The 22,171-nt window shown below is 35.5% G+C and overlaps 2 protein-coding genes across 2 annotated transcripts; both read right to left on the reverse strand.

Moving 5' to 3' along the window:
- Positions 1–5,018: 5,018 nt before the first annotated feature.
- LOC138403047 (circadian clock-controlled protein daywake-like) lies at positions 5,019–7,604 on the reverse strand. The gene is made up of 4 exons (XM_069502001.1): positions 7,345–7,604; positions 6,508–6,641; positions 6,039–6,191; positions 5,019–5,182 (listed from the first exon to the last, which is right to left on the reverse strand). Exons 1-4 carry the CDS (start codon positions 7,602–7,604, stop codon positions 5,025–5,027), a joined length of 705 nt encoding a protein of 234 aa, XP_069358102.1. The 3' UTR covers positions 5,019–5,024.
- An 11,154-nt stretch (positions 7,605–18,758) lies between these two features.
- LOC138403016 (protein takeout-like) lies at positions 18,759–21,971 on the reverse strand. The gene is made up of 5 exons (XM_069501875.1): positions 21,911–21,971; positions 21,182–21,404; positions 20,157–20,287; positions 19,731–19,886; positions 18,759–18,910 (listed from the first exon to the last, which is right to left on the reverse strand). The coding sequence occupies exons 1-5, from the start codon at positions 21,969–21,971 to the stop codon at positions 18,759–18,761; spliced, it is 723 nt and encodes a 240-aa protein (XP_069357976.1).
- Between the last annotated feature and the right edge of the window lie 200 nt (positions 21,972–22,171).

Consider the following 22,171-nt stretch of genomic DNA (forward strand, 5'->3'; position numbering starts at 1 on the left):
CTTTGAATATTTTAAAATTAAATTAATTTTTAATTATACATAAATCAACCTTGAATATGCCATCAGAGTTTAAATAAAATAGGTTTAGATACTTACTTATGGCAGAATGACAAAGGCAGAGATGGCGAGATGTTTTTGCCCAAAATGTAGGACCGGACTGGACGAGGAAAGCTCAGGATAGGGAGCTTTGGAGAGATTTGGGGGAGGCCTACGCTATTGAGGCGACTAATACGTGAGTGAATATAAAAGGGACTTAAATATTAAAATATAAATTTTGACATTAAAAACTAATTTTATTATGACGATGAATGAACTGATATATTTAATGAATTGATATTGCTTTGAGTGTGATGAATTTACGAACAAAAATAATGTAAAATAAATAAATTATTGTAATAGGAGATATAATTGTAATTGAAATTAACATATTAGATAATAATTTAACATATTAGGCTTTTTTATTTTAATTTATTTTATTTATGGCAGTGACTTACTTTGTTACACCTAGAAATTTGAAATTTTGCACAGAGGTTTTCTTTATATTAACAATTGTAGAACAATAAGGCTGGGAATTCCCATAAGACTGGAAAATATAAAGATTTATAATATTTTCACCGAGTGAAGCCACGAGTCACTTAGTGTTACATAAAGTGGAGAACACGTTGACGACTTCGATTTTTATTGTTTTATAATCACAATTTATTATGCAATGGTAAAACAATTATTTATGAATGTTAAAAATAAATAATAAGTAAGTATACTAAATAAACTTAGTAACGAAGTAAACTTTTCTTTGTAAAGTAGGTGTGGTAGGTAAGTAAAGATAAAAAGTGTAGTGTTTATTAAACATACGAGACCAGTCATGCGACAAGCCACGTAAGTCATAATTAATTATTATTATTTTATGCAAATCAGCCTCTGTTAAGATAAGAGCCCCTAAGGAAGCCAAGAGAACCCTTAGGGCGTGGTCCATTAGGCGTACACTTTGCGGTCGAATTTTGCGGCTGAAATCAGGCTGCTTTGGCTTGTTCATTGCGCGAATCGTCCACTGTTGCAAACCGCCATCACCTTCATTATCATATCAGCCTTTGGACGAGGTTTTTAGATAGATTTTAGATACGTAGTATGCTACTAGAACCATCTCTTTTTGAAAAACCACGTAGGGTTTTATTTTGGTTGAGAAATCAAAAATATTTTTGAACTTTACCACTTATTAGACTGAAATAAGGCGGCAGACTGGCTACGTCAAACATATAGGATTATATGAAAACCGATGTTTTCAAATAAGTTTGCTACGTAGTACCAAACTAAAAATCAATTCAAAATCGTGATCCTACAGAGCATTATTTTTAGAAGCATTAGTTTTTTTACGTTCCCACGATTTATGGCGTAGACTGAGAAACTTTTTTTTGCAGTTAAAGGATTTTTAGTTAAAGGAGCATAGCCAACAAGTCTGTTACTTATTAGTACATCGATTTATTGATAGTTTGGTCTATGACTTTGATTGCACAGCAGATCTTTAATTCCTAACCTTGTTCATCAGGAAGTTCTAATGTAGCCCTCTCCATAGCTTGACCGTCCAAAAATCTTCTTTAAATTGTAATCAGTATTATAACTACTTGCTGTATATATGTAGTGTGATCGTCATTTAAATTAAACTTAGGCCATAAATTAAGCCACCAGATGTCTACTAGTCTATACCTACCTACTGAGAACAAGCCCTTACTTAGTGAGATTATGAATTATATAATATCTCCCTCGTGGATGTACCTACGTAACCCTTACTTAGTGTCTTGTAAGCTTTGGTAATTGTTGTCTTCAACACTTTACAGGTAGCTAGTCAAAACTTTACGGGTAGATATGACCTCGTAGCTTTAGATTTAAGTTGATGTTGAATTATCACCTCTCCAATATTAATTTACCTTTTTGACTTTCCTTTGAAAGTCAAATAGGTAAATTAATATTGAAGAGGTGATAATTTACTTTACTAACATAATTTTGAAATAAATAAAGTATGTGATACTTAGTAGATGATGCCTGTGACTTCGTACGCGTGAATTACGTTTTAAAAATCACGTGGGAACTCTGATTTCCCTTAACCAAAAGTAACCTATGTCCTTCCTCGGGATACAAGTTATTTCAATACATTTTATCAAAATCGGTTTTAAACGGATGGGCCGTGAAAAGCTAAGACAAACACACTTTTGCATTCATAATATTTTTCATTTTATTTGTGGATATTGTAAAATTAATTTTATTAGACCTAGATAACGTATTCAGGCTACCCAGTCTTGATCTGGGTCTACCACGCTTAGAAATTCCTATAGCAACGTAAAAAACCTTAATCCAATAGCATAGTATAAGATGGGTACCATTTAATTAAAAACTTAAAGAAGAATAAAATTACTTTATAAGATTAACAATGTAAATGAAGTCGTTATGAAATTTATGAATTTATTATTGCCGTTTCCTTCAGCTAGTTCGGTTATTCATTGTGACGATTGCGATTCACCATAATCGAATTTTGCAAGCGTCGTTGTATTTGTTAGGCGTTCATTTGTTTTCCGAGTTTTGAGTTTTGATTGAATTATTCTTCATTGGATTAATTTTTTTGTGTAAATAAAAGGAGATCGATTCATCAGTCAGATGTCTGGAATTCTAAATTCAAAGTTCTAAACTCCGCATGCGCTGTAGTCTTATAATGGGAGGTCCGGTCCAGGTTTCGATTCCCGGCAGGAGCCATTTGAGAATGTATAATTTTTTAATTTTCTCTAGTTAGGTCTGGTGGGAGGCTTCGGCCGTGGATAGTTACCACCCTACTGACAAAATGATGATTATTATCGTACCACCGTGATTTACCGTTCCGGTACGATGCCGCGTAAAAACTGATTAGGGGTGAGGGCTATTATATTATTCTGTGGTATAGGTACCATACCGTATACTTACCAGTACCATACTTTTGTTGCAGCAGGAATAAAGGAATAGTAGTCTCCATAGTCAAAGGAGAAAATCTTTACGATCAATGCTTTAAATCATCTTTAATTTATGTTTTTAAAAATCCCGCGGGCATTTTGCAGGGTGATTGAAGAACAAACAAACACTTTCGCACTTATAATATGGGCAGGTAAGTACTTACTGACACATCTTGCAGGTATGTCTTTTCCATTTGAATATTTCTATGATTTGAGAATCGTTTAAAACTTAGATTTGGCAGGCAACTGATTTGGCAGGAGTAGGGTAAGGCATTAATCAACGTCCATTTACTGCATGAGGGCGAATAGGGGTTAATGTCAAAGAACTTAAATAGGATCTTATTTAAGCTTACTCGAATCTTGACGTATTGGGGTTTGAAATCCGAGGCTAATTTTCATTGGTCAACATAATATTTACCTGATATTAACCACTTATTTTTTAATTAAATTTTTGCAGTCAAAGGCTAAATTGATACAAGTTAGCCTTTGACTGCAATCTCACCTGATGGTAAGTGACGATGCAGTCTAAGGTGGGAGCGGGCTAACCTGGAAGGAGTATGGCAGTTTTTATTAAACCCATACACCTTACCACTTAAACCCATGATACTTGGAGCCAGGCTCTTAACGTAAACAACTAACTTGTACAGGACTGCTGGATACTACTATATCTTGGTTCTAAATAATAACGCTAGAATTCAGGATAATCTAAATCTAGATATATCAAAGAAAACGCTGACTGAATGATTTATCAACGCACAGCTCAAACTGCTGGACGGATCGGGGCTGAAATTATGACGTAGATATCCGCTAAGAAAGGATTTTCAAAAATCCAACTCCTAAGGGGGTAACTAGGGATTTGAGTAAAGTCTACACGGACGAAATCACGGACCGTATATGCTAGTTGCGTACATAGTTTTCCATATGTTTTTACAACTCCTACTTTCTTTTTATCTTGGCGTTTTGCGCTGTGATGTGAAGCTCCAGGCAATTTCGTCAATATTATGTGGATAGTAGCAGTACGCAACAGGTCGAGATAGCAATCGGGGAGGGAACGCCCCGCACACCCACACAACCCCACGCTTACCCGGTGCGGGCGAGCGCGGGTAACGTGTAGGTGACGTGACGACGCGCCTCATACCTTGATTGCAATCTCAACCTGTCGAAGCGGCTGTCATCCTGGTCCAGGTATCATCCAGGTGGCTCAACCTCTCACCGTAAGCAGAGCAACGTGCAGGACTGCTGGATAGTGTCTTAGGGCTAAATAATAACGCAAGAATTCAGGGTAATTTCGTGTAATTTTCCCACTCATATTTACAATCCTGTTTTCTTTTGATTTTATTTTTAGACATCTGGCATCTTTTTCCTGCACCCCCTGCACCACTTTTTAAAACCAAGTTTGAATTAAGTACAAGATAAAAGTATGTATACCTAAGCATATTATTAATGAAACTGTTACATAGCCTACTAACACTAAAGATGAATTTTCATGGCCTAACCTAGATATAACAGGTTACATTTGACTAAACAGCATTTGACTGCTATTTGGCAAATTTTAGATTGAACCTGGAAGATGTTATCTTATTAAGTACTACGTTCTAGTAGTAGGGGAGCCCAAGCGAGGATTTTGGGATTTACTCGAGCGCGTCCGACTAAGGCAAGGTAAGTTAGATGCAGAAAAGTGTGCATTTCAATAATCTGACAATTTGAGCGTGATCGGCCATGACTTTTGGTTGCGTCCAAATCGTCAGTCTTTTGAATAAGAGGTACTTGAGGGTTCACTTCACAAATATCTGACACTGAGCGTGTCAGATATTTGTAATAATTAATATTATTGGTTCTATTTTTATGCAGCCTAAGATGGAGCATTTCCTTCTATACCTTCTACCCCTACCCCTTAACCTGTACACGCTCTCCCCACCAGTCAAAGACCATACATCATATAACCTTTTTTCTTTTTAGCACCTAATCTCTACAACCGCTCCCCAAAGTCCCCACGACGCTTGAGTAAATCCCTATTTAGCTTCTTGGGCTCTCATACTATAGTACTGCGTTTTATTGATACGAGAGTGATAAGTCTTCCATAGGTGCACGAGCCAAGAACCTGTTCACATTTTTCAAGATTTTAAGTGCAACAGCGTCCATCATTGGTCTTCCAAATTCCTTCGTCACAACTTCCCAGCTATCGTTTATGAATTTCAGTACAGGGTCACCTGAGTACACAAAAATAATCTAAATATATAAAAGGAAAAGGTGACTGACTGACTGACTGACTGACTGACTGAATGACTGACTGACTGACTGACTGATCTATCAACGCACAGCTTAAACTACTGGACGGATCGGGCTGAAATTTGGCATGCAGATAGCTATTATGACGTCGGCATCCGCTAAGAAAGGATTTTTGAAAATTCAACCCCTAAGGGGGTGAAATAGGGGTTTGAAATTTGTGTAGTCCACGCGGACGAAGTCGCGAGCATAAGCTAGTACACTTATAAATCACTACTCATGTTATAAATGCGTTTGTTAGTTTATCAGTTTGTCCCTCAATCACGCCGCAACACAGAAGTTCGGATTGGCTTGATTTTTGCTACTCTTTATTCCAGAAAATTAAAGAGTTCCCACGGACTTTTTAAAACATAAATCCACGCGGACGAAGTCGCGGACATCAGCTGGTTAAATAACTCAAAGCATAGCTCTCTCTATCGCCCGCTAAGTGACTCTGAGCTTTCTTATGAGGCCCACACAGCTATATCTACGCTGCCTCAGATCCATATTCATCGCTGGCAAGTGCCACCGCGCATTGTTCGGCGTCGGATTTAATCCCGTGTTAAATAATTATGGGACTTAGCTTTTAATTAAACCGAAAATATCCTAAGTATAAGTACGCGACAGTTCGAGGTGGCAATCGGGGTGGCGACGTCCCGCACAGCCCCCGCGCTAAGCCGGTGCGGGATAGCACAGGTGACGTGCGGGTGTGGAAGGCGTCCCCCCGCCTCATACCCCGATTGCCATCTCGACCTGTCACGTACTTATATATACTTAAATAATAATTTAAATATTACTTACCTAAATCTTTTCGTCCATTGAATAGATTCGTCAAATTGTATCGAGCATTTCCATAGACCTTGAAATCGTAATTGTACTTCTTGATAGAAACGTGAGTTTTGTTATTCTTCTTGTACTCATCAAGGAACACCATCAGCTTTACACCCATATTTTCTGCAACGGTGTAATATTTTTTAAGAGCGGTGATAGCCTAGTGGTTAAGACGCCAGTCACCTAACCGGGAGTCGGGGGTTCGATTCCGAGCACGTACCTCCAACTTTTCGGAGCTATGTTATTTTTAAGCAATAAGATCATTTGCTTTAACGTTGAAGGAAAACATCGTCAGAAAACCTGCATACATGAGAGTTCTCAAAGGTTTGTGAAGTCTGCGGATTGCCGCAGACAAAAATCAAGTTACTTCAACAACAGGTCGGCAATCGCAGGTCCAGCGTGTATTAATAGAGGTCAATGTTTATTACGTAATACTTGCTTATTTTGATCTTCATGTCACCATCGCCTGTAATAGGGAGTACCAAAACTTTCCCACCAGCCTTGTACTTTCCTGATAATGAGTAACTTGGTGCACGATATTCTACGTATAATGTGCCTTTGCTTCTGTCCCATCTGAAAATAATAACTAGTCATGTCGAACAAATATTATCATTTTCAACCTGTTATTAATAAAACAGCCCCTCTACCTTTGTATCTAGGCAAACGCGTCCCATCTTAGGCCACATCATCACTTCCCATCAGGTGTGATCGTGGTCAAGCGTGCGCCTATAACGAAAAAAAAATAATTATATTCTAGAAGCCTGTGATAGCCTAGCGGACAAGACGTTCGCCTCCTATTCGGAGGTCGGGGGTTCTATCCCCGGCACGCATCTCTAACTTTTCGGAGTTATGTGCATTTTAATTAATTAAATATCACTTGCTTTAATGGTGAAGGAAAACATCTTGAGAAAACCTGCACACCGGAGAATACTTCATAATGTTCGCAAAGGTGTGTAAAGTCTGCCAATCCGCACTTATCCAGCGTGGTAGTCCATGCCCAAACCCCTTTTCATTCTGGGAGGAGACCCGTGCTGTGTAGTGAGCCTGCGACGGGTTGATCATATCTGTCTGAAGGCGCTTATATCAGAAAGTTTCCATTTATTTATAGTTTTACTGACTAGTATATTTTTCCGTAGGTACTTTTACATACAGACAGACTGACATTAATAGGGCTCCGTTTTTACCCTAAGGGTACGGAACCCTAAAAAAGTGGTTCCTGAGAATTAGTCAATGCTTTTCTTAGAATTTACTAACATCAAATAATATGCTGACTTACTTGATAGTATTAATAATAATATTCCTAATTCCTTTCAACAGACCGCCTGAAAAATGTAACGAAAGGCCAATCATATCGAATTGTACAGGCTTGTCAAACTCCATGGGATCCATGACGTCTATGCCCCATTCCGGTAAACCCTTGCTGAAGTTCGGAATGGCTTTTTGAAAAGCATTGACCATACACGTAGTGTCTTCTAGATGGCATTTATCTAAATGTAAATCTGAAAAAAAAAATGTTGAGTCGGTAATAAAGAGCATACAATATATCTACTATTGTATAATGAGGTGCCAATGTCAAGCAAAAATGCACACACGCGCCACACGGGCAAAACACGCACAACACACGTGCCACACACGAGCAACAAACGCGCAACAAACGCGCCATACACGTGCAACAAACGTGCAACAAACGCGCCACACACGCGTCACACACGCACCACACACACGCCACACACTCGCAACACACGCAACACACACTTGTGTGTGATTTTTCAAACTATATTAAAAAAAAACTCTTATCTGCTTTTGTATGCAGACGACACCAAAAGTAATGTAGCTTTCTATTGGTAAAGTAAAAAAAATCATAATCGGTTTAGTAGTTCAAGAGATTTCTTCCTGTAGACAAACTTACAAACTTTACCTCTTTATAATCTTTATAATATTAGTATAGATTAATACAAACCTTCTAAACGAGGCGGAGTCAAGTCCTTACCTGTAATATTTTTTAAAATTAATACACACATGTACGGAATTATGTCAACACTAGGTGACACCCGTGACTTCGTCCGCGTGGAATTTATATACCGTATACCCTGAATTAAGACTTAGGCTCCATTTTATTTCGGAAGATCAAAGAGTGCCCACTCAGTTTTTAAAAACCTAAATTCACACAAACGAAGTCGCGGATATCATCTACTTAGTAATAAATTAATCCAATCAATAAATATTATTATGTTTATTTTGATAATAATTGTCGATAAGACTCGATTCAGTCTTGCATGCGGAAGTGAATTACAATGACTTTTTTTCAAAAACATTCTGCATTTTACAAAGAGCAACAACATGCTGTAACCGGTTTTTCTTTTAAAAAGGAGGTGCTTCTCTATTCCGCTCGATTTTTTTTATGTATGTACACCGATTATATTTCGAGGTTTCTGGACCGATACTGAACGATACTAACAATTTGAGCGTGATATAAGGAAATGGGAGAGTCACAAAGTTTCAAAAATAAGCCATGACTTTTGGTTGCGTCCAAATCGTTAGAGTTCTAAAAAGGAGCTTCTTGGGAATTCACTTAACATCCCTTCTCAATATCTGACTCACTCGATAAATATTTTTGGGTCTATTTTCTTTTTTCTTTTTTATATAGGTTTATAGACTCGCGCTTGGCTGCAATTAGACCTGGTGGGAAGTGATAATGCAGCCTAAGATGGAGCGCCCCCTTCTCACTCTCGAGTATTTCTTTGTGAATATATTTTTTTTAACACCAGTGAAAGGGTTACATCATATAAACTTTTTTTCTTTTTAGCACCTAATCTTCACAAACCAATAGTTCCCCACGACACTCGAGTAAACCCCTATTTAGCCTCTTGGGCTCCCCTACCATAAGTAATAATTATATCTTTCACTCTTGTAACATTACCGTAAGAGTTGTGGATCTCAGTGTAGTTAAGCAGAAAAGTCAATGCAATACATCGCTCTCGACCGCGTGGATTTAGGTTCTTAAAAATCCTGTGGGAACTCTTTGATTTCGGAACAAAAAGTAGCTTATGTTCGTCTTCGGGATGTAAGCTAACTTTGTACCTTTCGTCCGTGAAAACCTAGCAGACAGACAGACAGTAGATGGTATTGATAATAGGTACTAGCTGATGCCCATGAGTTCGTCCGCGTTGATTTGGGTCTTTAAAATCCCGTGGGAACTCTGGAATTGAACTGGGATTTTCCGAGATAAAAAGTAGCCTATGTTACACTCCAGGTCTTTAACTATACCAATGCAAAAAATCACGTCGATCCGTTGCTCCGACGTGTAAAAAATAACTATTGTTACACTTGTATGTAACTATTGTTACACTTGTATGTAACTATTGTTACACTTGTATTTGACGACCTCCCTGACGCAGTGGTGAGCGCTGTGGTCTTAATAGTGGGAGGTCCCGGGTTCGATTCCTGGCAGGGGTTTGGAATTTTATAATTTCTAAATTTTTGGTCTGGTCTGGTGGGAGGCTTCGGCCGTGGCTAGTTACCACCCTACCGGCAAAGCCGTGCCGCCAAGCGATTAAGCGTTCCGGCACGATGCCGTGTAGAAACCAAAGGGGTATGGGTTTAATAAAAACTGCCATACCCCTTCCAGGTTAGCCCGCTATCATCTTAGATTGCATCATCACTTACCACCAGGTGAGATTGCAGTCAAGGGCTAACTTGTATCTGAATAAAAAAAATGTACCTATGTATGAAGTCAGGCGAGCATAATAACAGAAACTAGAAATCAAAGCGGAAAGTTCGCCCGACTTCAACATATCATGTACAAGTGTAGAAACAATAGTATTTTTTTACTTTGTACTGGTTTTGGAAGTCGGTTTTTTTGAGACCCGAGCCGTTAGGTGAGGGTCTTAAGATATTAAGAGGATGGTAATCAATAATCATCAATACACACGTGTATCATACGACGTTTTTCAACACACTTGTGAAGAAAATAATACTAAAGAATAATTTTCTTCATAATAAAATTAGTACTTGTAGACATTTTAATTAATAAATATCTAACTGTAATTTCAACAGTGAAAACGAGTTGTGAACAATTTTTCGCTATGGCGGGACAAATTTTTCCTATGCGCGCGCATCTTACAATACCGATCGGCCATAAACTAAAAGAATGAGGTTTCCTTTTTTGGCTTTTCGCGGATAGCATAGCCATGTACAAAATGGGGAATTTCAAGTTTTCTTTATTACAGAAAAAACAAGAGTTATATTTGAGAGAAAGTTTTATTTATTAAACACGTACGTACAAGTAGATTTTTTTTTATTTGTACTATTGAACACGATCTTTTTTGTACCGAAACTTTTTTAAGAACAAAGCAACTCAACCAATAAAATAAAAATAAAAATCTCTATAACTCACTTGTGAATAATAGCAATCAAAAAGTCATAGTTTGAGTATAGGTGTCATTATGTGCCTAATTGCGGTGATATTAAAGCCACTTTATGAGCAAGTGTGTTGAAAATTAGTTTTATTCTATTTTACATACCTACAATATTAAAAGTACCTAATTCGTATTTGCTACTTGAAATAAAATAATTCTAATTATTTAATTTATAAATAGGTACTTAGCTCTCTTCTTTTAAGCAAATCAAAAATAATGTAAAAACTTTAAAGAAATTTGTTAAAAACTTACTTGATGTGATCTCCGTCGAAATTAATAAAATAAATATTGGGAACCTCATGGCCGCTCACTTGAATGACTTTTGATATACTTACGCTTTTTGAATCCTTGAGCGTCTTTCCTTTTATAAACATTATACCTAGCAGTGGCTTTAAATCCAGTTTCTTATTACTTATTACAAAAAAAAACGAAAGAGATACATTATTACTTGAGACCCTTTTATATTTTTGTTTTGTTTCGTATAGTGTCACTTGTATGTAGTCATGTCCAAACCAAGTTAAGTGGGATTAAATCCCAGTCAATTGCTAGCTAAAAATTCAATTTTTACTATCAATACTTTAGTTTAATACTATCCATGCCAAAGTGTGTTTGTCTATCTATCTTTTTGTCTGTTACCTTGTCAAGTTGTTTTCTGCTACAAAAATCTCAGTAGCAAGCCACCTATTCTTGATTGGAATATGAGAACGGAACCATGAAATTAAACATAGACACAAGAACTTTTAATTTATTATTTGCTTTACATAACAGCTGTTCTGTTCTACAAATACAAATATTATATTAATTTTATACCTAACCAGTTTCTTAAAATTACCAAATAATATTACAGTCATAGAATTCCAGCCCTAATCTTTATTCAATTGTAGTGTGTTCAATTTAATTTAACTAAATTTATTAAAGGCTCCAATTCCATATACATTTGTATAGACTTAAATACATTATGAACGACAATATTCATAAAAGGACCTAAGAAATGCGAAGTAATGTATTCCGAATTATTATTGATTTCCTGAACATCTTTACCTGAAAAAGTTAAATAATGTAAGATTCTTACAAGTTAATTATCTACACATAAACATACATATATATTTATATATAATATCTATAATTTCAATTCATAATCGCTAGATCTTATGCTTATGGTTATATGGGCAGTCGTTGATTCTGATCTGTTTTCTCTGAACTAAATTTAGAGTAGGTATCGTTTTAAAAATTAGTTTTCTCTACTAAAATATTACATTTGTACAAAAAAGATGCAAATAGTCTTAGATTAACCTGAACGAATCAGCACTATTACAGTGCGACAAGGCTACCTTGGCGCGTGGCTAAAATTGGAACTAACGTTGCTTTCAAGTGTTTCATTTGTTCTTGTTTGAATATTCTAAGCCTTTGTTCTCCAACAGCGCCCCTCTGTCAATATCATTCAAGTGCCAAGAAAACCTTGTCGCACTGTACCTGATACCCCATGAGATTTGTATATTGTAATATTCCGTTTGGTAGGTCCAGTAGAGAGAAATATCCAGCAGCTCCTTGCGACTTGATGTCGTATGTCTACCTAGTGGCGAGTATTTCAACGATAAAATCACAATTTAAGGGATCCGTAGGAGAACTGATCTAGATCAGTGCGTTGCAAATGCGAACTGAAGTAACAATGAGCAGGGCACATAGTTCTCAAAACCAATAGACGTTGAAGTCCCAAGGTGCTACAATTGCGATCTCGCACCAGAAAGCGCAGCTGTGGAATTCCCCACTAGATGAAAAATAACATAGACATAATCAGTTTGTACATACGTAAAGTGACGTCATCAGTATTAAGGCGTGTAAAATTAAAATACGCTTTTTCTGTCACTTGCAGTTTAAAATTATCATCGTTGATTTTAATTTCGCCAAAAGTTACACCACTTTTGGTTTTTACTACTTCAAGCGGAATCAACGCTTCGACATGAATATTCTCTAAAAAAAGCAAAGAATTATTTTATAATAATATTAGTCCTTATACACACTTATCTATTCATACATTTGACATGACTTTATGACCACATGAGATTAAGGCCGGCTCTACATTTCTGCTTCACTGAGTGATATTAAAATAAGTTTTGGTAGAAATCTTTAATGAATTAAAAATAAATGCCAAAATATGAGCTCGATAGCTATCATTCAGTGTTAAATACTGAATTAGCGAATCAGTAGGTTGAAAAATAATGTACTTACTAAATTTTGCCTCAAAAACACCCTCTCCATCAATACAAGTGGTTAATATTGATCCATTTGCTATATAAGCTCCGTTTACTGAGATATTTTCCATATGAATTTGTAATCTAAACGAGTTTGTTTCGTCCACACTAAAAAATAGTTGTTGTTAATAAGTAAATTGTCATAGTTTGTTTTTTTAATTTGTTTCAGCATGCATCAGAAATGAAATATTTAGGTACAATTTGAAAGGTAAGTAAGTAGTCAATCTTAAAAACTCTATCAACAACAGTCAAGAACCCAAGATACAGATTGACTCGAATCTTATACGGGAGAAACTGAGGTAAAAAGTTAGTCTGTTTATGGGTCAAATGAATAATGATGCGCTCAACTGCCGAAAACGCTCATTGAGCAAAAAAACGCGTTGTGGTCGCTGTTAAACACCCACATCGCGAAATTTTGGAGGGACTGACAGACTGACATACATATCAACGTATAGCTCAAACCACTGGCTCTAGAAACTTGAGCTTTCATATAGACTACCACTAAAAAGGATTTTCAGAAATTGAGCTCAAACATTATTGATTGCTTGCTGTGCTTTTAATAAAAATATTTTTTTACTTAAATAAGAATATTTTAAATATTTTAACTGACCTTATGTCACGAATAATCAAACTTTTCACTCCTTCAACTTTCAATTGAGTCATATTAATTTGGACACCATCTTTATCTACTCTAAAGAAGTCTATGTACATAGGCTCAAGTGGAGGCAAACCTATTGCAGGAATTCCATCAAATATCTGAGGTAATAGCGCTCGTGATTCTTTCATCAAACACGGTCCATCCGATAGAAGACATTTGAATGGTACGGATAAAACTGAAATTAGTCAAGTTGAATAAAAAAACCGGCCAAGTGCGAGTCAGGCTCGCGCAATGAGGGTTCCGTACTACAGTCGTATTATTTCGACATTTTGCAAGATAATTCAAAAACTATGATACATAAAAATAAGTAAAAATCTGTTTTAGAATGCACAGGTGAAGACCTTTCATATGATACCCCACTTGATATAGTTATCTTACTTAGAAAATTGAAAATACTAATTATTAGACCACAATTTTTTTTTGTGTGATGTAACCATAAATTCATGGTTTTCAGATTTTTCCCCGAATGTCAGCTATAAGATCTACCTACCTGCCAAATTTCATGATTCTAGGTCAACGGGAAGTACCCTGTAGGTTTCTTGACAGACCGACAGACAGACAGACAGACAGACAACAAAGTGATCCTATAAGGGTTCCGTTTTTTCTTTTGAGGTACGGAACCCTAAAAAATATTGAACCTCGAACACAAAGAGAACCGGTCAAGTACGAGTCGGATTCGCACACGAGGGATTACGTACCATCGTATACAAGTTAATATAACACTATGTACTCTTGAGGGTTCCGTGCCCGAACGGTGCCAACGGACCCTATTACCAAGCCTCCACTGTCCATCCATCCATGGTCTAATTTTTTGTCTATGATCCAAACAAACGTTTCTCCCAGTGTTGAGGACGATACGCAGAGAAACTTTCAGCTTTTATAAAATAACAAAGGTCTGGCACACACTGGCTCTTAGTCCATATATATTTTCGCAGAGAATTTAACATTAAAGTTTATAATATAGGTAGTACCTACATACCTATTATATTTTTAAATGACTACCGTAGTGGCACCAATAATCGACACTTTAAGGAGGTTGTGTATTTTCATCACAATTTAAAAATAAATGTTTAACACTTAGAGCAATAACTAGGAGTGCAAATAATAAAATATATCTTTAAGAAAATATATATTAGCTTTTTATTAACTGAAAAGCTATAGATTAAAAGAAAAAGCCAAATAATCAAAAATATTAAAAATCTCCAGTTATCGACATCGAAGTTCCAGTAGTCGACACCCAGTAATCGACAGTCACCAGTAAACGACACCTAATAATCGACATCGGCTTCTTCCATCGGATCATTGGATTAATGTTAGGTACTTCGATTAACTACTTACTTTTTAATTTATTTATTTTATAATTTTACGTATCCCGAAGTTATCTTGACAAACAAATAAAAAATTAAAATATATTTGGGTAAGTGTATTTATTTATTATAATATTTTAAAGATCGTATTAAGTATACATATCGGGCAAATATTTATCCAATATTTATTTTCAATATTCTGTAAAAAACTCTTTTGTTGAGACATACAGGCTTAATATTTCAATGATCTCTTCACGACTGTACAATATTTTATTTGGGGTGTTAATTAGGCCATCGAAATGTATTTCCTTTTGTCGGAATTATTGTACTTATTTCATATTTATCTTTTTGCACATCTTCCACTTTCCCTGGAAAATATTCACCTTCGTACTTTACTATTACGATCTTTCCTGGAAGTAAATTCTTACTTTTCTTCAATCTCCTGGCTTGCAAAGAAAACAGTTTGTTTTTAGGTAAATTATCCGTTTTATAGTCGAATAGCGGTAATTGTGGTTTGTAGCTGGATTTCTCTAGACGTATTTCTTTTGTTACATTCTCTATTTCTGATCCTTCATCATCTGCCAAATTAGTGTCTTCAGAGTTCAGACGTCAATTCTTCTCGAGTTCTTTTTTTCCTTGGGATTTAAATTTAGACTTGTTTCTTTTATCTTCAATAATTTAGTCTTATATTTTCCTATTTAGCTATTCTCTGCTTAGATCTCTCTTTTTTTCTTCCTGGATTTACTTTTATCCATTCTTTCTCTTCTTTTTTTTCATAATATTGTTTCCACGCTTTGCTTTCTGCACACTGTCCAATTAATTGTCTTTTGTCATTGGAATGTCTTTCAGATAATGCTAATAGCCATCTCATTAATATATCCTCTTCTGTTTTTGATAGGTCTGTGCTCGGTTCCACTGTGCAACAAATTGGAGTATTCCCTCTGACTTTATCGTGTAGCATAATTCGAGCCCACTTTTTTAACTGCAGCTTTTCTTCCTTTTTTACGGCCTCAATTGCTTCTTCTCAATTCGAAATTCTATCGGCAGGTGTAATCTTTTCTCGGGGCCATCTGTGAAACCAACTATCGACACATTTATATCCAGTCATTGACACTTTGTCGATTACTGGTAGTTAAACACTGATCAATTGCTTTCAAATATTAAATCAACAAGGAAAGAAAAAAGAGCTAGATTGCATTAACAATTAAATAAACGTCAAAAATAATTATTATCGACATATGTCGATTATTGGAGAAAGGTAGTTTACAGGAACTAGTTTTCGACACCGGCTGTTTTGACAAAATTATTATGACCTCAAATAGTTTATCAACACAATCATTAAAAGGATATTTATAGAAATCCATAAAATAAAGTTTCATTCAAATAACTTTCATAGTATTAAAACAATTGTCAAAAGTTTGGACTCACCCTCTTAACCATTTCTTTAACAAATCTTGATTTTTTTACAGACGATCGGTCTCCACTTAGTTTTTAATTCGACATTTTTAAATAAAATGGCGAATTTCCGTGACATTTTACTGGATGACAGTAGGAAGTACTTTGCCTATGATACAGTGTTGCCAAATTAAAAAACTCGTTGTCTGTCCTTATTTTCGACGGTTAAAGAAAAAAGTGTCGATTATTGGTCCTTGTCGATTATTGGTGCCACTACGGTAAATATTATTGATATTTCTCAATATTAAATACATAATATATGAAATCTGCAATTAGTAGGTAATATGATAATAATTTCTTAATATTTTTTTTCTGATTATAATTTTCTTGACCAAAGTAAGGAGTTTTAAAGTAAATAATTTGTTGTTACTTACACGTTGGTACAATGAAGGTGATCTGAGTTAAAATTAAAATTGACCCTACAAGAATCTTCATAATTAATTGCTTATGTAATTATTTTTATTTAAGAAGAGTACAGTGTTGTTACTTTTAATTATATTTTAGAAATGTAATGTTCTTTTCAACGTATTTGTATTTATACTCACACTAGCTGACCCGCCCCGGCTTCGCTCGGGTGGAATTTAGAAAATCGAGGTGGGGGTTGAATTTCCAAAAATCCTGAAATACATATTTCTTCATTTGCTGCCGAAAACCCAAATACCCATTTTCATCCAAATAACTTGAAAAATGACGGACTTTCATCCCCTATTTAACCCCCTTGGTAGTAGAATTTCCAAAAATCGTAAAATACGTATTTTTTTATTTTTAACCGAAAGCTTAAATACCAATATTCATCTATGTAACATCAAAAATGACGGACTTTCATACAAACTTCCATCCCCCATTTAACCCACTTAGGGGTGGAATTTCAAAAAATCCTTTCTTAGTGGATACCTACTCTTTACAAAGAACATACCCTCCAAATTTCATGTCTCTAGGACCAGCGGTTTAGGCTGTGCGTTGATATATATGTCAGTCAGTCAGTCAGGACTTAGAATTTTATATAATATATAGATAGTTGGATTTGCTCACTAATTATGGTATTAGTTACGAATGAAACACCCTGGATTCACACAAAATACAAAAACATAAACACGAAATATCTTTAAAATAAACAATGTTTGTTTTTTGCTTTTTAGATTGCAATAAGATAACTCCAAATTAACATTCACTGTAACCCAAAAGCGTCGTCATTTTCATTTAAAAAAAAAACAGACTAAGGGCGTTGGTGCACTCATCTGTGATTTCACGGATCTGTCAAAAAAATACGAATTGAATGTACGAATTTGTATTTCGAAGAATCACGGATACGAACCGAATACGGATGAGTGCACAAACGCCCTACCAAGTGAACCTTGAAGTGGGTGAGATCTTTTATATTACTCTTACCTAAATCTGTCCCGTTTTATATTTAGTAAAGTGTAAGCTAAATCAAAGTTCACTCTATCGTATTCGTCAACCGATAGACATCGATTGATAATGACGGTGCGAAGTTGCCATCCCAGCACATGTGTCATCAGGTATCGGTTCTCAAACTACATATGTGCCCCGCTCATGGCCACTTCAGCTTTTCAACCCGTTAAGCTATTTGAGCTATTGTAATTGTAGGATCTCCATGTTTCTGATTTGATCTGCGAAGACACCTACTACTTATTATACGAAGATAATAGTTAGCATACCTATTAGTCAGTGCTACGTACGTAAAGAGAGCAAAACTGAGAGCAGAACGGCCTAAACTTTGAACTCTACTGAATTTGAGTTCAAAGTTCTTGATTTCTATCACTAAAAACAAACTCAAACTCATTTCCTAACAAGACAGGGTAAAATTGTGTTAAAGTTGAATCCGAAGTTCGTAATTTCAGCCAAAACAGTACAATTACAGTAAAGTTTCATCAGCTTACATTCAGTTTATTGCTGCACCTGTAAAATTTCATTTTATGCAATTAAGTAAGTAACGCCTAAACTTCTAAGCCAATTTTGATGGATGAGGTGTCAAAGGTGACATTTATTATTATTATTAATATATTATGTACTAGCTGATGCCCGCGACTTCGTCCGTGTGGATTTAGGTTTTTGTAAATCCCGTAGGAACTCTTAATAATTAGTAGCTTATTTCACTCTCCATGTTTTAAACTAAAGTCAAACCACGTCGATTTATTGCTCCGTTGCGTCGTGATTTAAGGACAAACCAACAAAAAAACACTCTTCCGTTTTAATAATATGGGTTTATTTTATATAAACTATATTTTATTTCATTTTGTTATCTTCTATGTTACTTACATTATAATAAAGCCAAATAATATTATTATTATTTGACTTACTTTATTTACTATCACAAAATGGTAAAAACATAATACAGAAATTAAAGTAAATGAAAATCTGTGAAAACGAACGAGAATAACTATGCACAATTTTGTTCCAGTAGTTTTACCTAGGGTAGGTAGTAGGTACGTAGGTAAAATTTTGTTCCAGCAGTTACACCTGGAGTAGGTACGTAGGTACAATTTTGTTTCAGCAGTTACACCTGGGGTAGGTACGTAGGTACAATTTTGTTCCAGCAGTTACACCTAGGGTAAGTATAATTTTCTCGAATGTTGTTTTTAGTATTCCACCAATAACTTTAAAGGCACCAAACGAAAATAACTTTTATATTCCTTTGCGATGCTATCTACGAGATTTGATATGACAGCTCTACCATATTGCGTCGTTACAAATTTCCAATGTTGATTGAGTAGGTAGTGCATCAATTCACCTGAAAACATATTAAAGAATGTTATTTCATCCTTTTCATTACTTTTTACATAATAATTGTGACGATCGTAGTGTGACAATCATGGTTATCAAAGAAATACCTAATACGTTTATGATTAATCTTCAATATCTCCAGCTAACCACTACTAATTATATTATAAATGCGAAAGTGTGTTTGTTTGTTGGTTTGTCTTTCAATCACGTCGCAACAGAGCAACGCAACGGATCGACTTAATTTTTGCATGGATTTAGTTAAAGACCTACTTTTTACCCAGAAAATCAAACAGTTCCTACGGGATTTTTAAAAATCTAACTCCATGCCAACGAAGTCGCGGGCATCAGCTAGTTTACCTATATCTATAACTAACTAGTTGATGCCCGTACACCTAGATCTACTCAACGCCGACTACGTACTGTTAAAAAATCAAATGATTGATAGCTTAAGACCCAATTTCACCAAGCATTTAACCCGCTTTTAGTTAAACATTTATAATGCTATCCCTTTTTGACAGATAACATTCGTGATTTTTAAAAAGGAGAGATACAAATAATTTTAACTAAACCATGATTAATTTGCTTGGTGAAATTCGGCATTAGTTTAATTAGTTAATTAATTTAACAAGCTACTTAACACTGATACCTTATAAACTTAGGTATACACGGGTAAACGTCGAATTCAAATTAATTTTTGTTAATATTCAAACTCTATCAAACAAACTTGGATAACGTTAAGATTTCCCGGGTAAATATAGGTTTACTTCTTCTTCTAGTATTACCCGTAATATATCATTGCATTCTTCATTTCATTCACATTTACTTACTGCGCTCTATGTCTCCGTAATAAAGGTTATCAAAGTGAAATTGTGCGTTGTCTTTAACGTCGAATCGGAAATTATAATTCGATGCTTCTATAAATTCGACACCTTTTGCATTTTTCACGATGTCATATGGAATAAATAATTCTATTTCCACGTTCTCTGAAACAAAAATTAGAGTTTAATAAAGGCATAATAATTTATGCAATGTCATTGCCTATACTTTAAGGCGTCAGGTAAAAAGAGCTCTGGACGTCAGCAGAGGGGATGTGTCTATGCAAACGTTGGCCGGCAAACCAATCGCGCGGCGGCACTGACCCCACCAAAATAGATCAATAGATCATTATCAGAATCAGTTAGAATGTCTCGCCTCGTTTAGGTATTAATAAAACGTCAGATAATTCTGTATTGTTTTTGATTATTTTTACTTACTCAGAGATGACCAGTAACCACCCTCCCCGTTTATCGGTTGAAAAAATATTGAACCGTTAACTTTATAGAAACCAGTATAAAGGAGGTCTGTACGAAATACTATATGGGCCAGGCTTAGATTTGAGTATGACCTGAAAAAAAAGCGAACACGTTTTTAAAAACAAGTTTTTATTTAAGCTACGTATATTTATGATGAACACTAGCTGATGCCCGCGACTTCGTACGCGTGGATTTAGCTTTTTAAAAATCCCCTGGGAACCCTTTGATTTTCCGGGTAAAAACTCACTCTCCATCTCTTAACCCATGCAAAAAATCACGTCAATCCGTTACTCCGTTGCAAAGTGATTGAAGGAAAAACCAACAAACAAACACACTTTAGCATTTATAATAGGGGAAGTGATTACTTGAAGAGTTCCTATGACCACCTGCCGGTTCCATCATGAGATCCTGGACATCATCAATGTGTCCAATACATAACAAGACAAATTTAATGAGCCCAAACACGACGGGGTTATGTTGAGAAGCTGAGGAGCCACCTCCCGGCTCCATGATGAGACCGCCTTGATGGTACAATGGTACTGATTCTGATCACACCTAAAATTTTAGAGTATTGGCATCCTCTTCTTAAAAATGTAATACGAAAAGGACAGACACAGTTTGATTTAGAGCTGTCAAACCTCGTGACTTTAGCAGCCAGCCGCGAGCCTTTTGTTTAAATTTGTAGCGTGCGCTAAAATTTAGAGTCTTTAAATGTAAGATTCATGTTCTGTCCTTTTCTAGCAATATTAAAAAGAAAGAAAGAAGATGCAGATACTCTAAATTTAGTTTAGTGAAAGACAATTTAATGAAAATCGCAATAATAATGGTGCCCATTCACCATTATTATTGCAATAATATTATATTTTGTTCTACTGGGGAACTACAATTCGGATTTGCAAGATTTGACTACATACTAACACGGCAAGATAAATAAAAGCTTGTAAAACAAAAACCAAAATATTTTTTAGGTAATTATAAGCACAAACCTCAACTCATCTATAATCAAGTTTTTTAGCCCGTGGACTTTCGTATCTTTAATTTCAAGTAACACACCATCTTTTTCGAAACTAAAAATGTCAATTTCCAATGGATCTAGATCCGCAGCAGCCAATTCAGGAATCCTCGGAATATACCCAGAGCCAATGTTTTGAGCTAATGCTGTCACACACGCAGTGTCCCAAATAAAACATCTAAATGGATTTGTCAGAACTGTTGAAGGTAAAATAAATATTAATAATGCGGTCGACGAATGCAATCGGTGGATGTATTGAGGACCACTTTGCTTGTATTTTAGATCTCCTGGTTGTCTTGCCGACTGTTGTTGTTGACAATGTACGCCCATACCACTGCCGTGTAAATCCAAAACACTGTATCTTAGAAAAAACTTATGAGAAAACTGTGTTTTAACTACTGTAGTTAAAACACAGTTTTCAATAACGGTTTTTCTAAGATACAGTGATTTGGATTTACACGGCAGACCAGCGATAGATGTGTTTAGGACCACTTGTTGACATTTTCGGTGCACTCATCAAAGAATCTTCGTACATTCGAAAACAGTGTAATTACAAGTCGGTCGGCTTACGCCAAACTTGACGAGCCACCGCGACACTCGACATTGGCAAAATTGGCACTAAGATTTTGACTACCTAACTAAGTAGAATATGTAATAGATTCAAATAATAATCTCGTTAATTGATACAGGTACCTATACTTACTTGTGGGATAAATGTACGCTATCTGTAGACAAATTAGTAGTAACAATACTATGTGCTTCATGATTGTTTTTCTTGTCCTGGATATTTTTGTGCACTGGTACATACATTTAGACTGAGAAACTTTACAGTTTTACGTTCTTTATATACTTAGTAGGAATTTAATATTAAGTATTTTTTTTACCAAGTTTGAAAACGTAAGAAAAAATTACAAACATTATTCATAATAGTGTCTAGTTTTATCATGATAGGAATAAAAATACC

This window comes from Maniola hyperantus, chromosome 11, assembly GCF_902806685.2.
Source record: "Maniola hyperantus chromosome 11, iAphHyp1.2, whole genome shotgun sequence".
NCBI classification, from domain to species: Eukaryota; Metazoa; Arthropoda; class Insecta; order Lepidoptera; family Nymphalidae; genus Maniola; species Maniola hyperantus.

Bases quoted from the DNA above. Each gene is read 5' to 3' on its own strand.
- LOC138403047 (XM_069502001.1), bottom strand. From the start codon at position 7,604: ATGCTCTTTATTACCGACTCAACATTTTTTTTTTCAGATTTACATTTA. The intron at 6,192-6,507 runs GCAAGTATTACG...ACACCGTTGCAG, and splicing joins TGACATGAAGATCAAAATAA to AAAATATGGGTGTAAAGCTG. The intron at 5,183-6,038 runs GTAAGTAATATT...TTGTGTACTCAG, and splicing joins CAATGGACGAAAAGATTTAG to GTGACCCTGTACTGAAATTC.
- LOC138403016 (XM_069501875.1), bottom strand. From the start codon at position 21,971: ATGAAGCACATAGTATTGTTACTACTAATTTGTCTACAGATAGCGTAC. The intron at 20,288-21,181 runs GTTTGTGCTTAT...CTTTTTTTTCAG, and splicing joins TTGATTATAGATGAGTTGAG to GTCATACTCAAATCTAAGCC. The intron at 19,887-20,156 runs GTAAGTAAAAAT...TTTTTGTTTCAG, and splicing joins TGGTTACTGGTCATCTCTGA to AGAACGTGGAAATAGAATTA.